Here is a 23,047-nt window from a genome sequence, read left to right on the forward strand (position 1 = left end):
GTGTGTGTGTTATCCTTATCTTAAGTTAGTTCAAGTTAGATTAAGTAGTGTGTAAGCCTAGGGACCGATGACCTTAACCGTTTGGTCCCATAGGAACGTACCACAAATTTTTTCTACAAACAATTTGAAACGAAACCTTAAAATCATATCATATGAAAACACAATTGCACCAAAATGTGTTTTGTTCAGTGAACTTGTTCAAAACGTATTAAGCGCAATTTAAAAATTAATATGGTGGCTTCATGAGTTGCGAAACGATTTCAGTCATGAATAATTTTGGAACATAATGTAAAGATATACGTCCTGATGTCGAGAATTTTGACATGGTTCATTTGGTTAGGAAAGGAAACGTTTTTTCCGCTTCCTGTAAGATGCGATCTGTATGCTTCATACGATTTGAAACGATGCTCCTCAGATAATAGCCCATATCTGAGCATTAATCGTGTGACGGTAAATATCTGAATAAATGAGTAGGGAAATAAAATCTCTGAATACGGAAATCCATGAGGATAATGGAAGAGAGAGTGAGGACGGCGAGATAAATCCTTCAAACGTTCGTATTTTATACCGCTCATTCAGATTTGCGATACGAATTAATCTTCTGTCGCACGGGAGCCACAAGAAACGACACTTTACGCACGTGCTGCCCTAGCTGTTGCCAGAACGATAACTCTCATAAAGCGACAGGTAAAATCAAAATTATGGCTCTGTGCACGAGATATCGTGCGTAGACGGCACCTGTCGTGTCCGCTCGGCCGCCGTCGGCTGCGCTCGGCTGCGAGCGGCCGGCCTCGCCGGCTGGTCCAGCGCCGGGCGCAGAGTGCTGCGGGCGCGTGGATGCTGCGCTCCCGGCCGTGACGTCACACGGCGTTGCGCTGCGAGCTCGGTGCGTGCTCCGGCCTGCACGTCCGCAACCTCGCTGCGTACGCGGAAGCCCAGGGGGGTGCGCAGCCATGAGGGGCGTGCGGGTGAGCACTTCCAGCCTGACGGCCACACTGGTGTGTGTGACGCTGCTCTCCGGACACGCCCCTGCCGAGAAGATACCTATCGGTGAGTGAAAGATTTACCAGCGTGCAGGTGCAGTGCGATGACCTGCAGTATCTCTTTGTTCGTGACCTGCGTGATTATCTGAGCGAGTTGAACTCAAATTAGATTCCGATTTACTACAAAACTGAAAACTAATCAGTACGACCTTGAAATAGTCAAGTTTGCTCGTCCTGTATAACAAGTAACGGAATTAATATGATTGTTAGTAAGTGTGTGTGTGTGTGTGTGTGTCTGTGTGTGTGTGTGTGTGTGTGTGTGTGAGAGAGAGAGAGAGAGGGAGAGAGAGAGACAGAGAGAGCGAGAGAGAGAGAGAGAGAGTTCGCAAGTGCCGTGTACTACCTGAGCAAGCTGATTCTGTACGTCACATTTAAATTCTAAAACTTAGCTGACACTTCAAGCTTGTAGCGCTAAACCACGATATTCGAAAACTCATATTTTCCAAGAATTTTTCCAAGAGCTTTCTACTGAATCTGCAGTTTGTTAACTGGTCTTGTATTTTGTCACCATGTATGCTGGGGTGCGCTTAATTGTGTAATGTGTCAGTTAATTTAGGAAACTAATATATTTTCGTAGTAAGTATGTAGTGGGTACATGCTCACTATTTAGATGGATTGTTTTCAGTTGTACTCTTCTAATACATAAATAGATTTAACTTTGTAACTGAAATACACACACACACACACACACACACACACACACACACACACATACACACACAGTTTTTAATATTCAAGCGTGGCCTTGAAGGTTATGTGAGATATAAAGTATTTTAATTTATTTTCAAGATTGTTTTACCGTCTATAGCGGTCTTAATTGTCCTGAGAGGCGCTCCAACATTATTGTAGATAGACCAGAAGAAACGTAAGTCGTGGTTAGTGGATGTGTTCTTAAATTCTGGCGTTAATATTTTCTAGAAGTGTTGAAGAACTGTTAATCACAAAGCGAGTGTAAAAAGTACAATAATGGAAAATACAAAACATTAATCAATCCGAAGTGATTAATTGTGTTTGAAGGGTAAGTACTAAAATATTACGAAGAAAGTTCTGCGGCATTTACCACCACTAGTTACAGTTTTAGGAAGTCATTCACATAATAAACCTGACGAGCAAGAAATGGAACTGCTTTTATCAGTAAATTGGGGCCGTAACATAGGCGACTGCATTTAGACCTTGAAATGTATCAGGAAGAGGTTTTAAAGATACAGAGAAGTAAACGTAACCATACGGGAATGCCAGTGAAAGATTTTTCCCTTTTCGCTGATTACCACGTGATAACTTCCGAGAATACCTGTAGCTATAAGCTAAGGAAAGCGTTTTCAGAATATGACTAATAAAGCTTCAAAATAAACACATGTAAAATTAGAGTACATGATCGTGGGTAGTGACGAAAACCACCACTCTGGGCCTACGAATTTTAATCTTATTTTTTTAACATCTACTTATAACTATACCTGATAAACGAAAGAACGCAAACATTTTAAAATTAAAAAAATGTCAAGGTAGTAAACTTGTTCGACAGTTAAACTGAAACATTTGGAGTAATAAGATCACAAATAAAACTAAAATGATTATATATAAAATACTTCACGGTAAATGATGACAGCCAAAACGGTTGAGGATAAGATTTATTAAAATTCTTGACCACGATTTCGGTATATGTAAATATACCTTCATCAGAAGTAAAATACACTAAAATCACATCCTGCAATGGAGATTCGTAAAACAATTGTGCCAAAGGCGTCGTCAGTAGTTAAAACATCTCCATTTATACAACATGATTATGGACAGAGGGTCGATGCGAACTCAGCTTAGCATCAGTACTTCGCCTGTGAGCTAACAACTGTTTTGGCTGTCATTATTTACCATGAAGAATTCAACAGTTGCTGTTTCAGCCATGTTTAAAATCTTGAAATATACAAAACACTAGAAATCATATGTATTAGAAGTTTGAAAAAATGAAGAAGAGAGAGACAGCAATTGCTATCAATGAAAATGGCTGTACTGCAGGAAAAAGTGCTGGAGTTTCACGGCTAAATCACATCATAAATGAAGATATGAGATAATTATGACAAGCGAAAGGATCATCATAGAAGCTGCACCGCCATTTAGAACAAATACATGACAGTATCAAAGCCGGCCGCGGTAGTCTAGCGGTTCTAGGCGCTCAGTCCGGAACCGCGCGACTGCTGCGGTCGCAGGTTCGAATCCTGCCTCGGGCATGGATGTGTGTGATGTCCTTAGGTTAGTTAGGTTTAAGTAGTTCTAAGTTCTAGGGGACTGATGACCACAGCTGTTAAGTCCCATAGTGCTCAGAGCCATTTTTGACAGTATCAAAGAAGTTATGGAGGTGAACCCCAGAGGAAAACAGGAGTCGTAGCCGCATAAGAGATAGATGATAGAATCAAGAGAAGATATGGGCTCTATAACTCGGAAAGAAAACTCGAAAGACTATAAATTGCGAAGCGTGAGAAGTGTTAAGGGAGCCTTAAGCAACCCGGACTTTATGTATATCATAATTAATAGCTGTAACTATCATTGGGGAATACACACTGCGGTAATAGCAATCATCGGATACCTGCTAATATTGTGTCGGACCTCCTTTTCCCCAACATAGTGTTGAAACTAGTCGTCGCATGGATTCAACAATTCGCTGGCAGCCCCCTGCAGAAATACCGAGCCATGCTGTTTCTATAGCCATCCTATTTGCGAAACTGTTGCCTGTGCACGAACCGACCTCTCAATTATGTCCCATAAATGTGCGATAGAATTTATGTCGGGCGATTTGGGCGACTAAATCATAAACTCGAATCGCTACATAGTTACATTTGTTCGAACTGCTCTTCAAACCAATCACGAACAATTGTGACCCTGTGACATGGCACATTGTCATCCATAAAAATTCCATCGTTGTTTGGAACCACGAAGTACATGAAGAGCTGCACACGGTCTCCAAGTAGCCGAACATAACTATTTCTAGTTAATGATCGGTTCAGTTGAACCACTGAACCCAGTTGATTCCATGTAAACACAGCCAACACCATTGTGGAGTCACCAGAAGCCTATATAGTGCCTTATTGACAACTTGGATCCATGGCTTCGTGAGATCTGCGCCACACTCGAACCCTACCATCAGCACTTACCAGCTGAAAATGAGACTCATCTGACCAGGTCACGGTAATTGTGTAGGGTACAACCGATGTGGTCACGAGTCCAGGAGAGGCCCTAAAAGTAATGTCGTGCTGTTAGCAAAGGCACTCGCGTTGATCTCCTGCTGCCATAGCCCATTAACGTCAAATTTCGCCGCACTCTCGTAACGGATACGTTCATCGTACCTCTCACATTGATTTCTGCGCTTAATTCACATGGTGTTTATGATTTTGTTCAAAGCAGTGTTACTTGTCTGTTAGCACTGACAACTATGTGCAAACACCGCTGCTCTCAGTCGTTAAATGAAAGTTTTCCGCCTCTGCGTTGTCCATGGTGAGGCGTAATGCCTCAAATCTGGTATTCCCAGCACACTCTTTACACTGTGGATCTCGGAATACTGAATTCTCTGAAGATCTCCAAATGGAATGTCCCATGCGTCTAGCTCCAACAACATTTCGCGTTCAAAGTCTGTTAATTCCCATCGCGCGGCTACAATCACGTCTAAAACCTTTTCACATGAGCCACATGCGTACAAATGACAGCTCCGCCAAATCACTGCTCATTTATACCTTATGTACGCGATACTACCGCCGTCTGTATTTGTGCACATCGCTATCCCATGACTTCTGTCACCGTGTGAGGTGGCAGGAAGACGGTTCAAACAGGCATCCATCCATTCTGATTTAAGTTTTCCGTGATTTCCCTAAATCGCTTCAGGTAAATGCTGGGATGGTTCCTTCGAAAGGGCACGACCGACATCCTTCCTTAATCCGATGGGACCGATGACATCGCTGTCTGTACCCTCTTCCAATTAAACCAACCAACCATGATTTCAGTTACCTTATTGGATACGATAATGGACGTCAAAAGATTCTCGTAAACACCGTTCCGCAACGAGTAGTTTGCGGTATAATTGCCAATCTGTGGCTGTCAGCTGCTAATGACTTCCGTTTGAAATAGTGTTTTAGAAAGAATCAATGTATTTTAAATGTAAACTCTGCGAATAAGTCCCCATCTTCTTCGGCTCAAATTTCAGCCATTGCACGTGGTTTGGGAATATGTTAGATGCATGATCCGGCATTGGCGCATTTTGTTGCTCAACAAAATGACATCTAAAGCGAAGATATGTTTCATTTTGAATAGGTATGGCATGAATAGGCCGAGTAGCATCGGTATGTTGAACTGCAAGATCGTCTTGATCCTTTCGATTTTTCTGTCTGGCGTTATCTCAAAAATAAAATGTTCAGCACTCCCGTTGACATGAAGAAATGGAGCAGCAAGTCAATATTTACGAACCGTTACGAGGGTGTTTGACAAAATTCTTTTCCTAGCAGTAGAGACAATTACAGTATTGTATCCACATGCGAGGGCAACACGCGGAATGACACTTAACAGAGCGTAGAGTAATTTCTAACACGTAACGTTCAGAAGATGTATTGTATTTCTTGTTAATTTGGGCTGTGGGAGAAATTGGTGCCCAGTCACATGAGCACTTAAGCTGAAAGTTTACATTTCAGATCATTTGTAGTAACTGGGACAATACTTTATAGTGAAGTAAGTGGCACACTGTGACCACAAATTTGCAGTTAGCTCGCAAAAAGTTCGTTTATGGGCCCATGTTTAAAGAAAGGTTTCTACTTCTACACTTCTGACAAAAGAAAGGCATGCACACAGAAGTGGAAGAGGAAACGAGATGAAACTTCCAGGGTTCGGAGGGTATGTCATGTTGTTTCAGTGAGTACTACATCGAGTCACGTTTACAAAGAGTTTAGCAGTATATGCCCACTTATCAGTATGGCGTTGCATGCCATATGCGGACGAGCATTGTCGTGTTGAAAAATGGCACCAGTATACTGTCGTATGAGAGGAAGCACATGAGGACGCAGGCTGTCGGTGACGTGCCGTTGTATTGTCAGACATTCCTGAATGACTACCAGCCGTGACCTGAATTCATATCCGATGCATCACCAAGTCAGGTTGCCGGAAGTAACAGCGTTGTGCCTTTCCAAATCATGGAATTGCTGTCATACTCGCCGACAATGATAATCCGGGGTAATACAGGACGGCGATTCACCGCTGGACACAATGTGATGCCATTTATAAGCCATCACTCCCGGTGCTGCTAGTCTCCGACAAACAGAGCAGATGGCAGTAGGGTGGTAGGTACACTGGACTCGCGTTCGGAAGGAATTGCTGTCATACTCGCCGACAATGATAATCCGGGGTAATACAGGACGGCGATTCACCGCTGGACACAATGTGATGCCATTTATAAGCCATCACTCCCGGTGCTGCTAGTCTCCGACAAACAGAGCAGATGGCAGTAGGGTGGTAGGTACACTGGACTCGCGTTCGTAAGGACGACAGTTAAAATCCTTGTCCGCCTATCGAGATTTAGGTTTTCCGTGATTTCCCTAAATCGCCCCAGACAAAAGCGGGATGGTTTCTCTGAAAAGGGCAAGGCCGATATTTCCCCATCCTTTCGCAAATTGAACTTCTGCTCCTTCACTAATTACCGCTCTGTCGATGGGACGTTTTACTCTTATCTTTCTTACTCCTTCCTTCCAACTGCAGGAGCAGTTGTCAAAGGGTTACGACGTGACTGGAGCACAATACGGCGATGCTTTCTATTTGTAGTCAGACGTGGCCGACTGGAACCTAGACAACAGTAATGTCTTCCCTCACTCTCTCATACAGTACAATATTGGGCCACAGTCACATTCTAAAGACCCACAAATCCGGATATTGTACGATTCGACCAACAGGCAAAATGAAGACCCACAATGAGGCCACTTTGAAATCCCTGTCAAGTGCTGCTAACGCTGCATCACAGGAGCACGAGGCACCTCAGTGTTCTTCACACTGATCACTCAACATCTGACCCTGTTCGCGCCTCTCACTTACCCCAACAGCCCTGATAACAATACTAAACACGAAAAACCGAATGTACTCTCCTTGCCGTTCTGCCGATCATAGAGAACTTACACTCTATTTACGTACCCACAGATGGCCTGTGCGAGTACGAAGCTTCATTGGCATCTGTCCATGTCTTCTGGGTGCTTCACCTTTCTTCTCATGCGCATACTATCGTATGCTTTTATAGTATTCAGTTTTCACTGCTAATTACCTGACAACTGAAATAAATTCCTTCTTATCAGATGAAAAGTTCAGCTCGCTATGTCAGTGACAAATAGCGAGCAATTTACTACAAATCTGAATTTGCACTGGGTGTACAAGTCACATACAAGTTTAGACACGAGAAAACGAGACAGTGCTGCGAATTTGTAGATTCAGCAAATATTTTAAGTTATTGGTGGTCGCCTTTTCCATAGGTCCCAATTGAATCCACAAGAGACAGCAATCGTTTCTTCGACTCCTCGAAAAAATTTTGCACCTAGTTCCCCCTAATGTATATAAAATCTCCAGAATTTTTGTCCTCCATCGAAGCGCTGAAAGAAACTCCTTTCTCTGGAACTGAAGTGATCGAGTAAGTTGAAACTTGAAACCCGTAGGACACAGTTAAAGACAGAAATGTTCACCTGCTAATGTCCTGCTACAAATCTAATGTGAGAACTCTGAGATCCTCTTTGTCATTCGTAATTACGTGCAGAAATTTAATAACTATCACGCGACATTCCATTAGACTTCAGTGACTTGTGCTACGCTGGAGAAACTAATACCGTGTTTTGGATAAGCATGTGAAATGGCGCGGTGGTTTAGGACTCGGGGTTCAATCCTTCGCCCAGCAATTCAGATTTTGGTTCCCTTTGATTCCCTAAAACACTTCAGACTAGGGTCGCTGTGTGGAGCAGATACGGAAAGCGAGCCAGGCAGTGGGAAACGGAAAATGGCAGGATGAACAGTGGTCCACGCGTCCGCCGGTTTCAGATGCATGTGATTTATGACACAATGGACGTAGCGAGTAACACTAACTACAGGTCCTCTTTCTTAATGCTGCTTGACAAGGTAGCCACCTTTCTGGTGATACTGATGGTTCCGTAAAATATTTGCGTCCTAACATTCTAAACCACATCCACAAATACAATCTGCAGAGGTATTAACTCACGAGACGGAGTAGGGCAGGTCGTCGATGATACCCGTAAGGCGGTATGCCTTGACCTAAATGTCAGTTTACCCTTGCATTCATTCCATGTTCTTCTTTAAATGTTGAGCACGTTGGCCAGTATTTCCATTATTTTCCTATGCACTGACTTTGCTTGCCAAAACATCAATTGGTTCCGTAGAATACCCATACTAATATTATAGATGTGCAAGTGTGTTTACCTGTTACCACTTCACGAATAAACAGTGGAACCGATTTTCATGAAATCTATGACGGAGACAGCTTGAACGCTGAGGAAGGACGTAGGCTACTTCATGAAGTGTGTAGTACAAGACATTTATTTAGTTGAAGGATGTAACTCAAATTATGGAAAGACGTTTACTCATTGAAATATCTATTTACTCTTTGACGTTTATTGTGTTTGTGAAAATCCTTTTATTGATTGATATGTTCTACGTAACACAATCTAACGTAGTGAGTATAATGCTAATACAATCCTCAAAGAATTTAACCCATACTTCCATAATAACATCAAGAATGCGAAAGTAAGTGTGTCTGTTACGTTTTCGCGTACAAGCCGCTGGAAAACTTTCAATGAAATCTGGTATGTATGGTGATAGGCTGGACCCTGAGGAAGAACGTAAGAGGGTGAGGTGAGGAATGAAACATCTTTTTAGTACATCTACGGGGATGAATCATGTTAAAAATTGTTAAATTTGTTGCATAATGTACACGTTGTATAATGTACAGCTTACTTCAGTAGTAGATGAATAGATTCACTCTCGGCAGCGACACCGCATGTGCCGCCATAGCGTAACTTGTGCCAGTCACACCACGAACTCTGCTGAGCCAAACGGACAGATACATGAGTGCAGCTGACGTTATTGCAAGCACATCAGCGTACTTATTCACCATCACTCAATATAGCAAAACTAGTGATATGCGAGCACTGTTGTATGTAATAGCTATTTCATTAGTAATTAAACAGAAGCTGCTGTCTTCAATTTACGACACCACTGTCCTGCATAACGTGATATTGGAGCCACTATGAGTCACAGTATACATCCTCGTAATTCTGCGACCCAGCTATCACAGCTTGACGCATCATCTATCAATAAACACTCCTACTCCCATAGTCCAAATGGGCGGAGGTAGAGGGAAGTCTTGGCTGCTCGTTCGGACGGTACTGTGGATAGATCTGTTTTACGAGTATGAAGACATGGCATCTCAAATAAATCCGCGTCCGATATCTTTCCTCATTCATCTCCAGCCTCTAATGACCACATTCTCATTCACTTTTATTCATATTTCGAATCATCCTTGAGCCCAATATAAATCAGTCATTTGATGATGCGTGCCTTTTATAAAGTTTCTATTCACGAATGATAAATCTGGATAATGCCTTTTGCTGGAATCCTGACAACGAACCGATAAAGTTTAATGTTTTGGAATGATAGTCTTCGCAGAATTATAAATCTGATGTGCAGTTACGGTATAAGAAAAACGTAATTCTCTTTAGAGATACGACTGATACTCTTCACATGTCCTAAATAATAGCCGCGAGGGGTAGCCTTGCGGCCTGGGACGACTTGTCCCGGTCCGTGCGGTTCGAGTCCCTCGGGCATGGGTGTGTGTGTTGTCCATAGCATAAGGGAGTTTAAGTTAGATTACGTAGTGTGTAGGCTTAGGGACCGATGACCTCAGCAGTTTGGTCCCACAAGACCTTATCACAACTTTTTCCTAATGGTTCAAATGGCTCTGAGCACTATGGGACTTAACATCTTAGGTCATCAGTCCCCTAGAACTTAGAACTACTTAAACATAACTAACCTAAGCACATCACACACATCGATGCCCGAGGCAGGATTCGAACCTGCGACCGTAGCGGTCGCGCGGTTCCGGACTGAAGCGCCTAGAACCGCACGGCCACAACGGCCGGCCCTTTTCCTAATGATAAAACTACATCCACATATACAGGGCATTATACAAAATTTTAAAGTGTTTAGAGATGATAAAAATGTTACAGATGTACCGTTGACTCGCTAGTGGTCCATGACTGTTTTGATGCCAGTGATATATAGACACGGTGTTGTAACTATCGCATGGCGAATACTGTTTTAGTAATGTTGGGTGCTGAGAATAACGTCCATTTATACCGTCAAACAGGCAAGCAGCTCTTTTGTATTGTCCAGTGGTGTCTCGAACACCAAACGCTTCGTTTTCATGCACGAAATTGAAGTCACGGGAGGCCTCACAACACCTAGCGAATGATATCAAAGAACATTTAGGCAATGTTTTCGCTAACTGTTCGACTGGGAAGACACCTGTCCTCAACGGTACGAACAGTTTGAGTGGTGTATGCTTTACCACAGGAACATGGAGTCTCATAAACATCAAGCTGGCTTAGCCACTGATCATCTTTAACAGAACTCAAAAGTGACAGGAGACAAATTGCAGAGAATTTCAGTTGTCATCATAAAATATTCAGCTCTGAAGAAGCAGATGTGGAGCACCTGAGGGCGAAACTCAAAAGCATAGTAAATTATGCCTTACTGCAGTCATGGCCTGTGCGGCTGGTCCCGGCGGAGGTTCGAGTCCTCCCTCCGGCATGGGTGTGTGTGTTTGTCCTTAGGATAATTTAGGTTAAGTAGAATGTAAGCTTAGGGACTGATGACCTACTTAAGTCCCATAAGATTTCACACACATTTGAACATTTTTTGAAATTATGCCTTAGACAAATGTGCGTCGAGCAAGGTTATGAGAGATGGGAAAGACCCACCGTGGTTCAACAGCTATGTTAGAATATTGATGTGAAAGCAAAAAGACCTTCATTTTCGATACAACCAAAGTCAAAGCGCGGTCAGCTAACACAAGCTGAATGAAGCTAAAAGGTGCGTAAGGAGATCGATTCAAGACGCATTCAGTGAATTAAAAACAAGAGTTGTGCCGAAGGATCTAACTAAAAATCCTAAGAAGTATTGGTCTTCAGTCAAGTCAGTAAACGATCGAAATCATATATTCAATCACGCAACGACTATAAGTAACTGAAACGGAGGACGACAGAGAGCAGACCAAAATTCTGGATTCGGTCTTCCGAAATTGTCACCTTGGGAGATCGCAGTACAACACGCTTTTCAATCATCCTACGACTGCCGATATACCATATGTTCAGACAAACTATCGCAGAATAGAAAATCAGCTGAATTGCTTAACACTGGAAAGGCAACTTGACCAGATGAAGTACGTGTGAGGTTCTACAGAGATTATGCTACAGAACTTGCTCCTATCCTCGCAGAAGTTTCTCGTAATTCACTGGAGCGATGAAGGATACCTATGGACTGGAAAAAAGCACAAATCATTGCCGATTTCAGGAGGGGTTGTACGTGAGATTCACGTAATTATAGCCCTGCACTGCTGACACCAAGCTGTTGTAGAATTATGGAATATGTTTCACGCTCACATGTTACGACGTTTTTGGGCAACGAAGACCTCTTTTATAAAAGTTACGATGGATTCCGCAAACAGAGATCTTGCGAAACTCTGGCTGCTCTGTTCTTCCATGACTGATCCACGGCGCCGTGGACATCGGAGTCATTGTTGATGCTGTCTTACTAGACTTCAGGAAGGCGTTCGACATTCCTTTTGACTGTCATTTAGTGAAAATAAAAAGTACGAGCTTACAAACTTTGGATCACATTTCTGACTGAATTTAACACTTCCTTGCAAATAGAACCCAATACTTAACAGAACATATTCGACTAGTGTAAAGGTAATTTCAGGGATCACCCACACAACTATGGTAAGTACATTACTGCCTTAAAATGTAGAAGTAATCTAGTGGATGATATCAGAATAATTTCATTAGTAGCCATCCTGCATCAAAACAGTGGTTTCCACACAGTAGCGCTCTTCCAAAGCAGGAGCCACATGCTGTACTCTAGGAGGTCTTGATAACGTGAATACGTCGCGGTACACCTGACAGGCTCTCTGGGGGTAGTCCCTTCAAAGAACAACGAACTGAGAATAAAGGTGCTTGTAAATCCACACCACATAGTCATATGCAGCGAGTGTAGTGACTCTTGGCGCGCAACACACAGTTTAAGAGTATCCCAAACTGGGCAGTTCTATGTATTCCCTGCACCCTGTACTGTCCCTCGTCACTCCATAGAAAATTGCAAGACCACATGTCATTAACTTCGATCCGTGTCAGAAACCGAAGAGCAAATTCAGAACATTTCTGCAAATTATGACGTTTCAGTCGCTGTACCGTCTGAATCTTATACGAATACTACTGCAATTTAGACATCAAAATTTTCCGTACTGTTTACCATGGGGTGGACAACTCTCGTGACACTACACGAGTACTAGCACTACCCCTAGCACGTGCTACATCGTCAGCTGTATCACCACCACATCTCCAGTAACTGCCAACGACACAGGATGTCTTCCTCTTCCAGGTGCCACACCAAGTTTCCCCGATATTTCCGAAGTACATTATCATCTTCCTTAAACCATAAATAACATCGTGCCTCGCCACCGACTTTTCAGTCGACGATACTCTCAATGTAGCCCTGTAATTGTTGCCTTTCACATAAAGCAGCTTCACTAACAGAGCGCGGTCTCTCTCCTCCACAGCCATCCCGTTCACTCACGTTACAACTTGTCAAAAGACAGCGTGTATGTCATATAGTCAAACAAACAGCGTAAAGCTAGAGTTGTGGCGATTCGTGAATGAGTCGTTCATTTTAACTACTCTAAATAAAGAATCGTAAGAATCGAATCGTGATACGGACGAATCGTCGTTCAAAAGAATCGTAAGAACGATTGCTTGTTTTCGAGTCGTGACGATTCCAAGTTCCAACAATTCATCGATTCTTAGTACGCTATGCTTCGAAGGCAACTTCCGAATCATGCCTAGACGTGCCGAATGAATACGACAGCCAGATGGCAGTCAAGTGGAGGATGCGTTTGAACAAAGGAAGCCCGGAACGAACAAACGAAGTTCGTGGGCCTTAATATTGCTCGTGAACACCAAGCTGACACTTGGCGGTGGCTGACGGGAACGAGCGTAAAGGCATTTCCCATTTACTATCGCTACCATCAGCCACCTCGCCGACGTCAGCTTCGTTTGCGCGAGTAATACACGAACTAGTGATGACAGGAACGATATACAGCGAGTACACAGCTCCCAATACACACGATTAAAATCAAGAAATCTAAATATGATGAATAAATATGTACCGCTTGTTTGTAGCAGATACAATGCAAAACACGCACACCTCCTTTACACACGAGCAATAGCACTTGGATTATGTATTATATTTCACGTATCTCGAAAACGCTCCTTACGATTTGGATGAAATTTTGTATTTAGACTGGTTTTTGCTTTTTGAGTTCACCTACATAGTTCCATTCTTTCGTCAAAACGCAATTTTATATTATAAAACGCTATTTCACATGTTTTTATAACGTCATCTCGTAAATCTTTGTTAGTACTTACTGAATTTAGTTAAGGTTTTGGTTTTTATGTTTATCTGTATATAGGTGTCTTTCCTTACAGCACGCGAATTTACACAAAAGAATTTTTTAAATAAAAACGCAAATTTCGTGTTTCTTGGGAGCGGATTTAACAGTTTGGATAAAATTTTATATTTAGATACGGATTTTGATTTTTAAGTTTATCTATATTGGTGTGTTTCCTGAAAAAACTCGATTTTACACAATAAGTATTTTATATCGCAATTTCGTGTATCTTTGTCACTGCGTCTGTAGTTAGATTCGTTCAAGCCACACAATCAAACTGGCATACCACGTAATTTTGCACCAACCAAACTGGCATACCACGTAATTTTACACCACTTTTCGCACAAATCGACTCATCTTTCCTGGCATACTGAAATAAAACAATAGATGCAATCAAATGAAACGTGACCTTTCGTCAATTAAGGCATTACACGTATTGTAAGTAGGCTGTTTATGTTTTCTTATTGGCAACGTTACGTAGCGCTCTGTATGAAAATCACTGGCTGTGCTGTGTGCAGTCTGTGGCTAGTTTGCATTGTTGTCTGCCATTGTAGCGTTGGGCAGTTGGCTGTTAACAGCGCATAGCGTTGCGCAGTTGGAGGTGAGCCACCAGCAGTGGTGGATGTGGGGAGAGAAATGGCGGAGTTTTGAAATTTATAAGACTGGATGTCATGAACTGCTATATATATTATGACCTTTGAACACTATTAAGGTAAATACATTGTTTCTTCTCTATCAAAATCTTTCATTTGCTAACTATGCCTATCAGTAGTTAGTGCCTTCCGTTGTTTGAATCTTTTATTTAGCTGACAGTAGTGGCGCTCGTTGTATTGCAGTAGCTTGAGTAACGAAGATTTTTGTTAGGTAAGTGATTTGTGAAAGGTATAGGTTAATGTTAGTCAGGGCCATTCTTTTGTAGGGATTTCTGAAAGCCAGATTGCGTTGCGCTAAAAAAAAAATATTGTGTGTCAGTTTAAGCACAGTCATGCATAATTTTTCAAAAGGGGACGTTTCATATGGCGACCCTGTCAGGATACCTCACTGGAATCTTCTGATTTTTTTCTTGTAGTTTGTGTAATTAGTGTAACCTTTGTTTATTGCTAGTGTGTAATCATAGAGAGAATTTCCTTTGTAATTGTAGTTTTTCATTGTTGTACAGTAAAATAATTTTGACATGCATGTAGATTTGCACCAAGTATTTCGCAGCTGCGCTTGCCATTAAGTAAACATTATTTCCATTGCTATGTTATCTTATTTTGCTCTTCAAATTGTGCTTTTCTGTGTTATCTTGTGAAATATTGTGACAAATATGGCATGTGAAAAACGTAATACTAGGCTCCAATGTAAACTGAGAAATGACAGTGAAGGCGAAAGCAGTGTGTTAACGCCACCGTGTAATGAATTAACTAATGTTCAACATAGTAATTTGGTAATTGTGCAAAGGGAAATGGAGCGGGCAGCAAACAATGGCGTAGGCAGTGAAACAATTAGTGAACAGGGAAGCATTATCGATCGATCGCTCGGCAACAGCTCGCCTCAGGAATCCGAAATGACAGGACACAATTTTGCAAATACTGTAGATTCAGGTTTTGCGTCCTCACCGTTTTCTCAAATAAGTCAAGACACATTTTCTGCTTGTCAAAATGTGAATGTTGCCGGTGCAAATGCACTGCTGAAAAGCATAGAGGAACAGATTCCAGGCACTAATACGTTGTTATTACAGCTAATGCAACAAATGGAACAAAATCAGAGACAAACACAGCAATAGCTTCAAAAGTTAGACACCACACTTGAACAAACACGTGAAGATTTAACTACTCAGTCACATAACATTGAATCGAAATGTCAAAAAGTCTGTAATGACGTAAAAACACAAATTTGTGAGCATTTTCAACCTATTTTTTTGCGGCATGAAAATGCATTACAGAATCACGAAGCAGCCGTAAAAGAACTGCAAACCATTGTTCATGTAAATCACGACACCTTGCAAGCTAAAACTGACTCAGTTGCATCTACCGATTCGGTTAGGCAACTTGCAAAAACTCAGGAAAACTTAGATACTCTGAAACGTGGTTCAGAAAAACACACTGAGGAAATAAGTACTCTATTGGAGAAAGTAGCCGAACTTTTGGATCAGCTCACTAACTTATCTACAAAGGTAGATGATGATCTGAATGACACAAGACCTGTAGCCATCACTGACACAGAAGAGTATGAACAAATTAAGAAATTCAAACAAAATCAGCATCAAATTAATACGCAACACAAAAGAGAAATCCGGGATGTACAAGATCAGCTGACACAGGTAATACAAGAATTACGTATTTCAGAGGCCACTCGTGCTCCAATACGGGAAGAGGGACATAGAAATACGGAACAGCCACAAAATAATAACTCAGGGCACTTCGGAAATTATGAAAGAAATTGGCAAGGTACACCGAATTTTGAGATGGAACCGCCGAAACTACGTAACAATGACCGACATGCGACTCGCTGACATGATGATTTTGACTATAAGCTGTTCATTACTACACTTAAGTTCAAAACATTTAAGAATTCTGGCAACGACATTCTTCCACAAGCATGGCTCCATCAACTCTCTCATTGTTTTCCTCCCAACTGGTCATTAGAGCACAGATTAGAATTTATGTGTGGCTATTTAGAGAATGAACCAGCTGTAAGAATGCGATCGGTCATGCACGATTGTCACAGTGAAGGAGAATTTTACCATGCCTTCCTCTCAGCATATTGGTCTCAAGCTACACAAGACCGAGTAAAACATAGCATCATGATGATGAAACACTTTGAACAATCTGAATTTTCCAGTCTTGTCAAATATTTTGAAGACATGTTGCATAAGAATCAATATCTTTCAAACCCATACAGCCCTTCAGAACTCATCCGCATTTGCTTAATGAAAATGCCTGAACATTTAAGAAATATTATTTTGGCAGGACGTTGCAAAGACGACATTGAAACTTTTGAGGGACTCTTACAAGAATTAGAAATTGACACAGACAGTCGCCGGATGCGAAAACAGGAAAACAATCACTACAGATCACATCTGTCACAATTCCGTGACGACAGAAACAATAACTGGACACGACAAGTCTATTCTTACAACGCAAATCGTGACCAAAACGGACACCACCCATATGACAACCACTGGCAGAGTAATAGTAGTTACAGAGAAAGATCGCATTTCCGTAGCAATGAATATGTCAGAGATTACCATAGAAACAGACAATATGGGAACAAAAACAATTATTATCAAGGGAGACAGAATAACTTCAGACGCAACAGTTCAGCACGCAGTTACGATTCCGGGAGAAATTCTCCACCACATGACCGACAAACAAGAAACTATGTAAACTACCGACAAAACGACAGACCTTAATTCCATCAGAACTGGCGGGATTCAAACAGAGCAGGGCACTCTCGACAAGGTGAATTTGTAGAAGTTAGGTCTCCTAATCCCAATAACGACACGCGCCAACAACGGAACAGACAATGACTCGCACTGCAGGTAGCCGCATGCGCCAGCTGGCTCAGAGAAAAATAACATTGACGCTAACCTTGAGAAAAATTCCAGTATTCCTTACCGACGTATACCGCATGATAATTCCATTCAAGTTAAGTCTCTGCATACTAGGAAGAGTAAAGGTTTACACCACATTTCACATGTAAAACCGTTTATTGAAAGATAATCTGCTTTTTAACCTTGTCTTTGCCATATAACTTTTCACTTTACATTAGCAGTATGCTTTGTCAGACTTAGAATCTGTTAACGTGCAACAATGTTTGAAGTTAAATATCCGGTCAAGAACCAAGAGAACTTATTTAAACAGAAATTACGAATGCATTGTTATAGTAACAGACGACACAGTGTCGTTATTTGTACATTCTTGCTTGTTAGTTGCACGATCACATAATGACTACAAGGCTCACATACTTAGAACATATACCGGCACTGCTAATGAGATTTTCATGCAATATTTTGGTTTACTTGAAAAGACATTCTTTATTTGAAGTACTTTCCGTGGGATTAAAGATGACTTAGCACTTGGTTTCTTTGACAGCTACACAATTATATCACGATGCTACTAACGTGTGACACAATTTACATTGTTGCTTTTGTGCTGTATCTGCTTTATATATGCACAGTTTTTCTGTATCATTCTGGAAAGTAAAACATGTTTTAGTAGTAACTTTTGTGGTATAGCTACAATGAGACTGCCTTTTCAGTAGCACAAAAATACATTACAGCACAGTACTTTCTTCATCACGGCAATAAGCGTAATAACTAAGATATCTATACGCAAAGCATTTCACTTTTGTTTATCATGAGGTAAGTATATTGGCTTCTGCAGAAATTAGCTTTCGGAGGACAATAACTACGACACTTCCACAGAGATTATCTTACAGCAAGACGCACATTTAGCGCTACAGGACACGTATTTGAGTGATTAATTTTGCACTTACATCATTTATTTTTAAAGGTATTTGAAGTACAATGATACAAAGGTTTTCCGTGATACATTTCATTCCATTGCTGTAATCTGTAACACCTGAGGGTATAATTTCATTAATCCTCAGGGGGGTACACGCCTACTTTGTGTACCATGTGTTTGGCAAGCACAAGGAGCCCTAGCTAATATGGTATTTGCTTATACAACTTTACACATCGGTACCATATTTCTCTAACACACAAATTACACAGCTATCTGATCATTTAACTGAGAGATAAACATTTTTTTACTACATCAGTGACACATGTTTACGCAGTTACACAGTTGGGTAACATCACACTTATGAAATTGTATCTTGTCTGTACTTTGTGAACTGTTCATATTTTTTCGGAACCATTGTGATACTATGAGAGCTTTGAATGATGTATTTGGTAAGGGAGCATGATTTTAAAGTACATTTGAGGTAGATGACACTATTGAAATGAGCAGAGAATTTTTTTCAAGTTTTGAAATTATTGCAGAAAGCTATGACGTTTTTGAGGTTTGACTGGGGTGTTATGACATTATTACGACGACGATGTGTATTATGCTGTTGAGGTATGGCCGGCCGCGGTGGTCTAGCGGTTCTGGCGCTGCAGTCCGGAACCGCAGGACTGCTACGGTCGCAGGTTCGTATCCTGCCTTGGGCATGGGTGTGTGTGATGTCCTTAGGTTAGTTAGGTTTAAGTAGTTCTAAGTTCTAGGGGACTTATGACCTAAGATGTTGAGTCCCATAGTGCAGAGCCATTTGAACCATTTTTTTGTTGAGGTATGTTTATGATCAATAAGCTGATGCTATATGAGGAATTTGATTATGCTACGTATCGGTTATGATGAAATATTGTAGAAGTGTCGACGATATGTACATGTGTAATAAGGTAAGGAATAATGAGTAGTGGTTAGGGACTCTGATTTGTGGAAAAGGTTGTTGGAAACCAAGAATCGTACTTTAAGAGTTATGAAATGTGTCTAAATGCGTGAATGTATCACAATGCCGACGAATATTTTTTGGACACTGTTATATTTATAGGATTTTGTTTCTACACATTTGTAACGCAAATTCTCAACCTGTGAATTTTTTTATATGAGACTGCCACTGTAGCGGAAACTGCTGTCGTAAATATTTCAGTAAGAAAGTCAGTTTAAGCACCGTCATGTATAATTGTTCTAAGGGGACGTTTCAGTATAAATCGAGAATCACACTTGTAACGTCATATGCATGTTTACTCATAAATAAAATATTTCTGGCGTATCTTATCATGACACAATTCGATTCTAACCACATTGACAATTTCAGACATGTCCTGCCATCTGTGAGTAAGATGTAGAACTTTTTGCATTCCGTTAAGAATCGTGAAACAATCGTGAACGAATCGTAGGAATCGATTCGCAATGTGAGACTGAATCGTAGGAATCGAATCGGGAAAAAGAATCGTGTTGCCAAAGTCTAAACGCAAAGAGCCAGATTTGCATCTGAAACCAGTTTTTTACCAGTGTAAACCGGATAGGTATTGGCATAGCTACTGAGATTTGCTGGCATACGATAATTACAGCCCACATTCGACTTACGACATTAACTGCACTTGTAAAGATCACCATTTACGCACTTAAAAGACATTAACCATAGAGTGCTTGAGTGGAATGACAACTTAAAACAAACTTTAAGAAAAGCACATGCGAGAGTAAGATTCATTGAGAGAATCTTCCGAAAATGTAATTTATCCACGAAAGAAGTGGTTTACAAAACACTCATTCGACCAATTCTCGAATATTGCTCATCGGTCTGGGAGCCTCACCAATTAGTATTAATAGAAGTGACAGACAAGATCTAATGAAGAGTAACGCATTTCGTCACGGAATCGATTACTCGACGGGGGACGTTATGGTGATACTGAACGAACTCAAGTGCCAGATTCAAAAACAGAGGCACAGTGCATCGCGGAAAGGTTTTCTCTTGACGTTTCCAGAACTTATGTTCAAGAAGAGTTGGATTGCATGTTAATTTGTCCCACAAGCTACTCCGGAAATAGTCACGACGAGAAAATAGAAACACTTCACGTAACTCAAAGCTTTACCGACGCATGAAACAGAATTGGGTGGAATAGACAATGGCCCAAAAGTACCCTCTACACTCACCATAAGGTGACTTGCGAAGTACAGATGTATATGTAGAAAAGACTTGAAGAAAGACATCCCTGATGCTAATATTTCCTAAATTTCTTCTCCTTTTATCTCATACTTTCCAAGCATAAAGTAGAAACGCAACTTCCGGTTATGGTCAGAAGCATGACGTATCTGCGTATCACAGGTGTTCAGTTTCCTGCTGTAAGCTTTCCACATCAGATGAAGTACATGCTCTTCAGACCAGAATTCTAAGGACCCCAGTGCTGGTGGATGACACTTAGTCACATCCAAATCCCGGTCAGCGCTAAATGTTAAGCCCCAAGCTGCCGTCATTACATTTGTGGATGACAACATCGAAAAATGATAGCCTTCCGTCAATCTCAGGTCCACTGTAAACTCTGTGCTGTAACGAATGTTCTAAGAAAGGGCATTAACTCCATGTGGCTCTCGAGAATACTCGTGCTGCTAGTAATTTTCGCAGCTCTCTGAATGCTCTCTGTGGCGTTATGTAGAGGCAGCAGTTCTAAAGTAATGATAGTTCTACGACACTTAGCAATATGCCTACGTGAATCTCGAAATATTGCGTCAACTTAAAGTCACGGCTGCAAATACAAGCAGAGTATCACACATATGGATCTTACTGGTGCCACATTGCTTACTAGGTGTCAACATTACAGCACGCAACGTCCTGAAGGATGGTTCAACATGTGGACGCCAAAAAGGTTCTTCGTTCATTGGGCCGTTCTGGAAGTAAGTCTGATGAATGCAATAATGTGTTTCAGTGGCGGTGTTATTAGCAAGACTAAAGAGTAATCATTTAGGCATCCATTCAGGAAATAACATGCTAACAGTCCTAGACGCTATCGACTGTCGGCGAGTAAATGGCTCTTAGCACTATGGGACTTAACAGCGGAGGTCATCAGTCCCCTAGAACTTAGAACAACTTAAACCTAACTAACCTAAGGACATCACACACATCCATGCCCGAGGCAGGGTATGAACCTGCGACCGTAGCGGTCGCGCGGTTCCAGACTGAAGCGCCTAGAACCGCTAGGCCACTCCGACCGGCAATGGAAGCAGGTGATGAGACAGAATGCTTACGTACGTGACAGAGTCGTATCTAGACGTATCAGGAGTCCCATATCACTCCACCTGCACACGCTCCACACCATTACAAAGTCCCCACCAGCTTAAACAGTCCCCTACTGACATGCAGGGTCCATGGATTCGTGAGGTTGTCTCCATACCCTTACACGTCCATCTGCTCCATACATTTTGAAACGAGACTCGTCTTGATCAGAAAATGTGTTTCCAGTCAACAACAGTCTAATGTCGGAGTTAACCGACCCACACGAGGCGTAAAGCTTTGTGTCGTCGAGTCATCAAGGGTGTACGAGTGGGACTTTGGCTCCAAAAACCCATATCGATGATGTTTCGTTGAATGACGCGCACGCTGACACTTGTCGATAGCCCAGCACTGAAATCTGCAACAATTTGCGGAACGGTTTCACTTCTGTCGCACTGAACAGTTCTTTTCAGTCGTCGTTGGTTCCGTTCTTGGAGGATGTTTTTCCGGCCCCCAGCGATGTCGGAGATCTGATGTTTTACCGGACTCCTGATATTCACTATACACTCGTGAAATGGTCGTACGGTAAAATCCCCACTTCATCGCTAAATCGGAAATGGTGTCCCATCGCTCGTGTGCCGACTATAACACCACGTTAAAGCTCACTTAAACCTTGATGATCTGCCATTGTAGCAGCAGCAACCGATCTAGCAACTGCGCTGGACACTTGTTGTCTTATATAGACGTTGCCGACCGCAACGCCGTATTATGGCTGTTTACATATGTCTGTATTTGAATATGCATGCCTATACCAGTTTCTTCGGCGCTTCCGTGTATTAAGAGCTTTGAGCGTTTTTTCATCTTCGCTGCTGTGAAGCACATCAATTCGACTGCAACACGTTGCTATTAAAAGCGCCCTACAGAATGCAGTGAACAAATGAGACCCAAACCTCTATTATTTCCCTGGATACACCATGCAGTAAACACCTGTAGGTGTTGTTACTGTAAAACGTATTCAAAGTTAAGGGTAAATGCAGCACATACATTTGTACTAATACAAACAGTTCGAATTTAGATAAGTTTGTGAAATTCTTCTGCATTTATTTTGATCTTGTAGTTACCAGCGTAATAAAAGTATATTATTCCACACGGGAAACGACAGAGATGATTTTGTGTTATGGTCTGGCAAGTGGAAACAAACGATGCTAAAAAATATCCAGAACGAGGTGTCATCCGCACAGTTACTCCTCACACCATTCGTATTCCTGTTGGGGAGAAGCGGGTTTTCCAAAGATTGGAATGAGATCCTGCAACTAGTGTACGCAGGATTTCAGCAGGAGTCAGGCATCCTCTGGTCAGCGTGATTGTGCGTGAACGGCAGCTGTATTCGCATCATGAACGGTGTGTCCAAGCCCTTCGACCACAAGATCAGTCTGCCAGAATGCCGTTGTGCAACGGACATTGCAAAGACGTGGTTGTTTTGAGAACACAGATGCTGCTTACAGACGAGGCTGGTTTCACACCACATGAAACTGTCAGTTTTCATGATCAGTTTGTGCGAGCTGATAAA

General features: G+C 41.7%; 1 protein-coding gene across 1 annotated transcript in view; it reads left to right on the top strand.

Annotated features, from left to right (window-relative positions):
- Positions 1-946: 946 nt before the first annotated feature.
- LOC124795262 (glutamate receptor 1-like) overlaps positions 947-23,047 on the top strand; it is a 396,377-nt gene continuing 374,276 nt past the window's right edge. The window contains exon 1 of the mRNA XM_047259207.1: positions 947-1,050. Coding sequence (XP_047115163.1) covers positions 954-1,050 — 97 coding nt within the window. The 5' untranslated portion in view covers positions 947-953. The remainder of the gene's footprint in view (positions 1,051-23,047) is intronic.

This window comes from Schistocerca piceifrons, chromosome 4, assembly GCF_021461385.2.
Source record: "Schistocerca piceifrons isolate TAMUIC-IGC-003096 chromosome 4, iqSchPice1.1, whole genome shotgun sequence".
NCBI lineage: Eukaryota > Metazoa > Arthropoda > Insecta > Orthoptera > Acrididae > Schistocerca > Schistocerca piceifrons.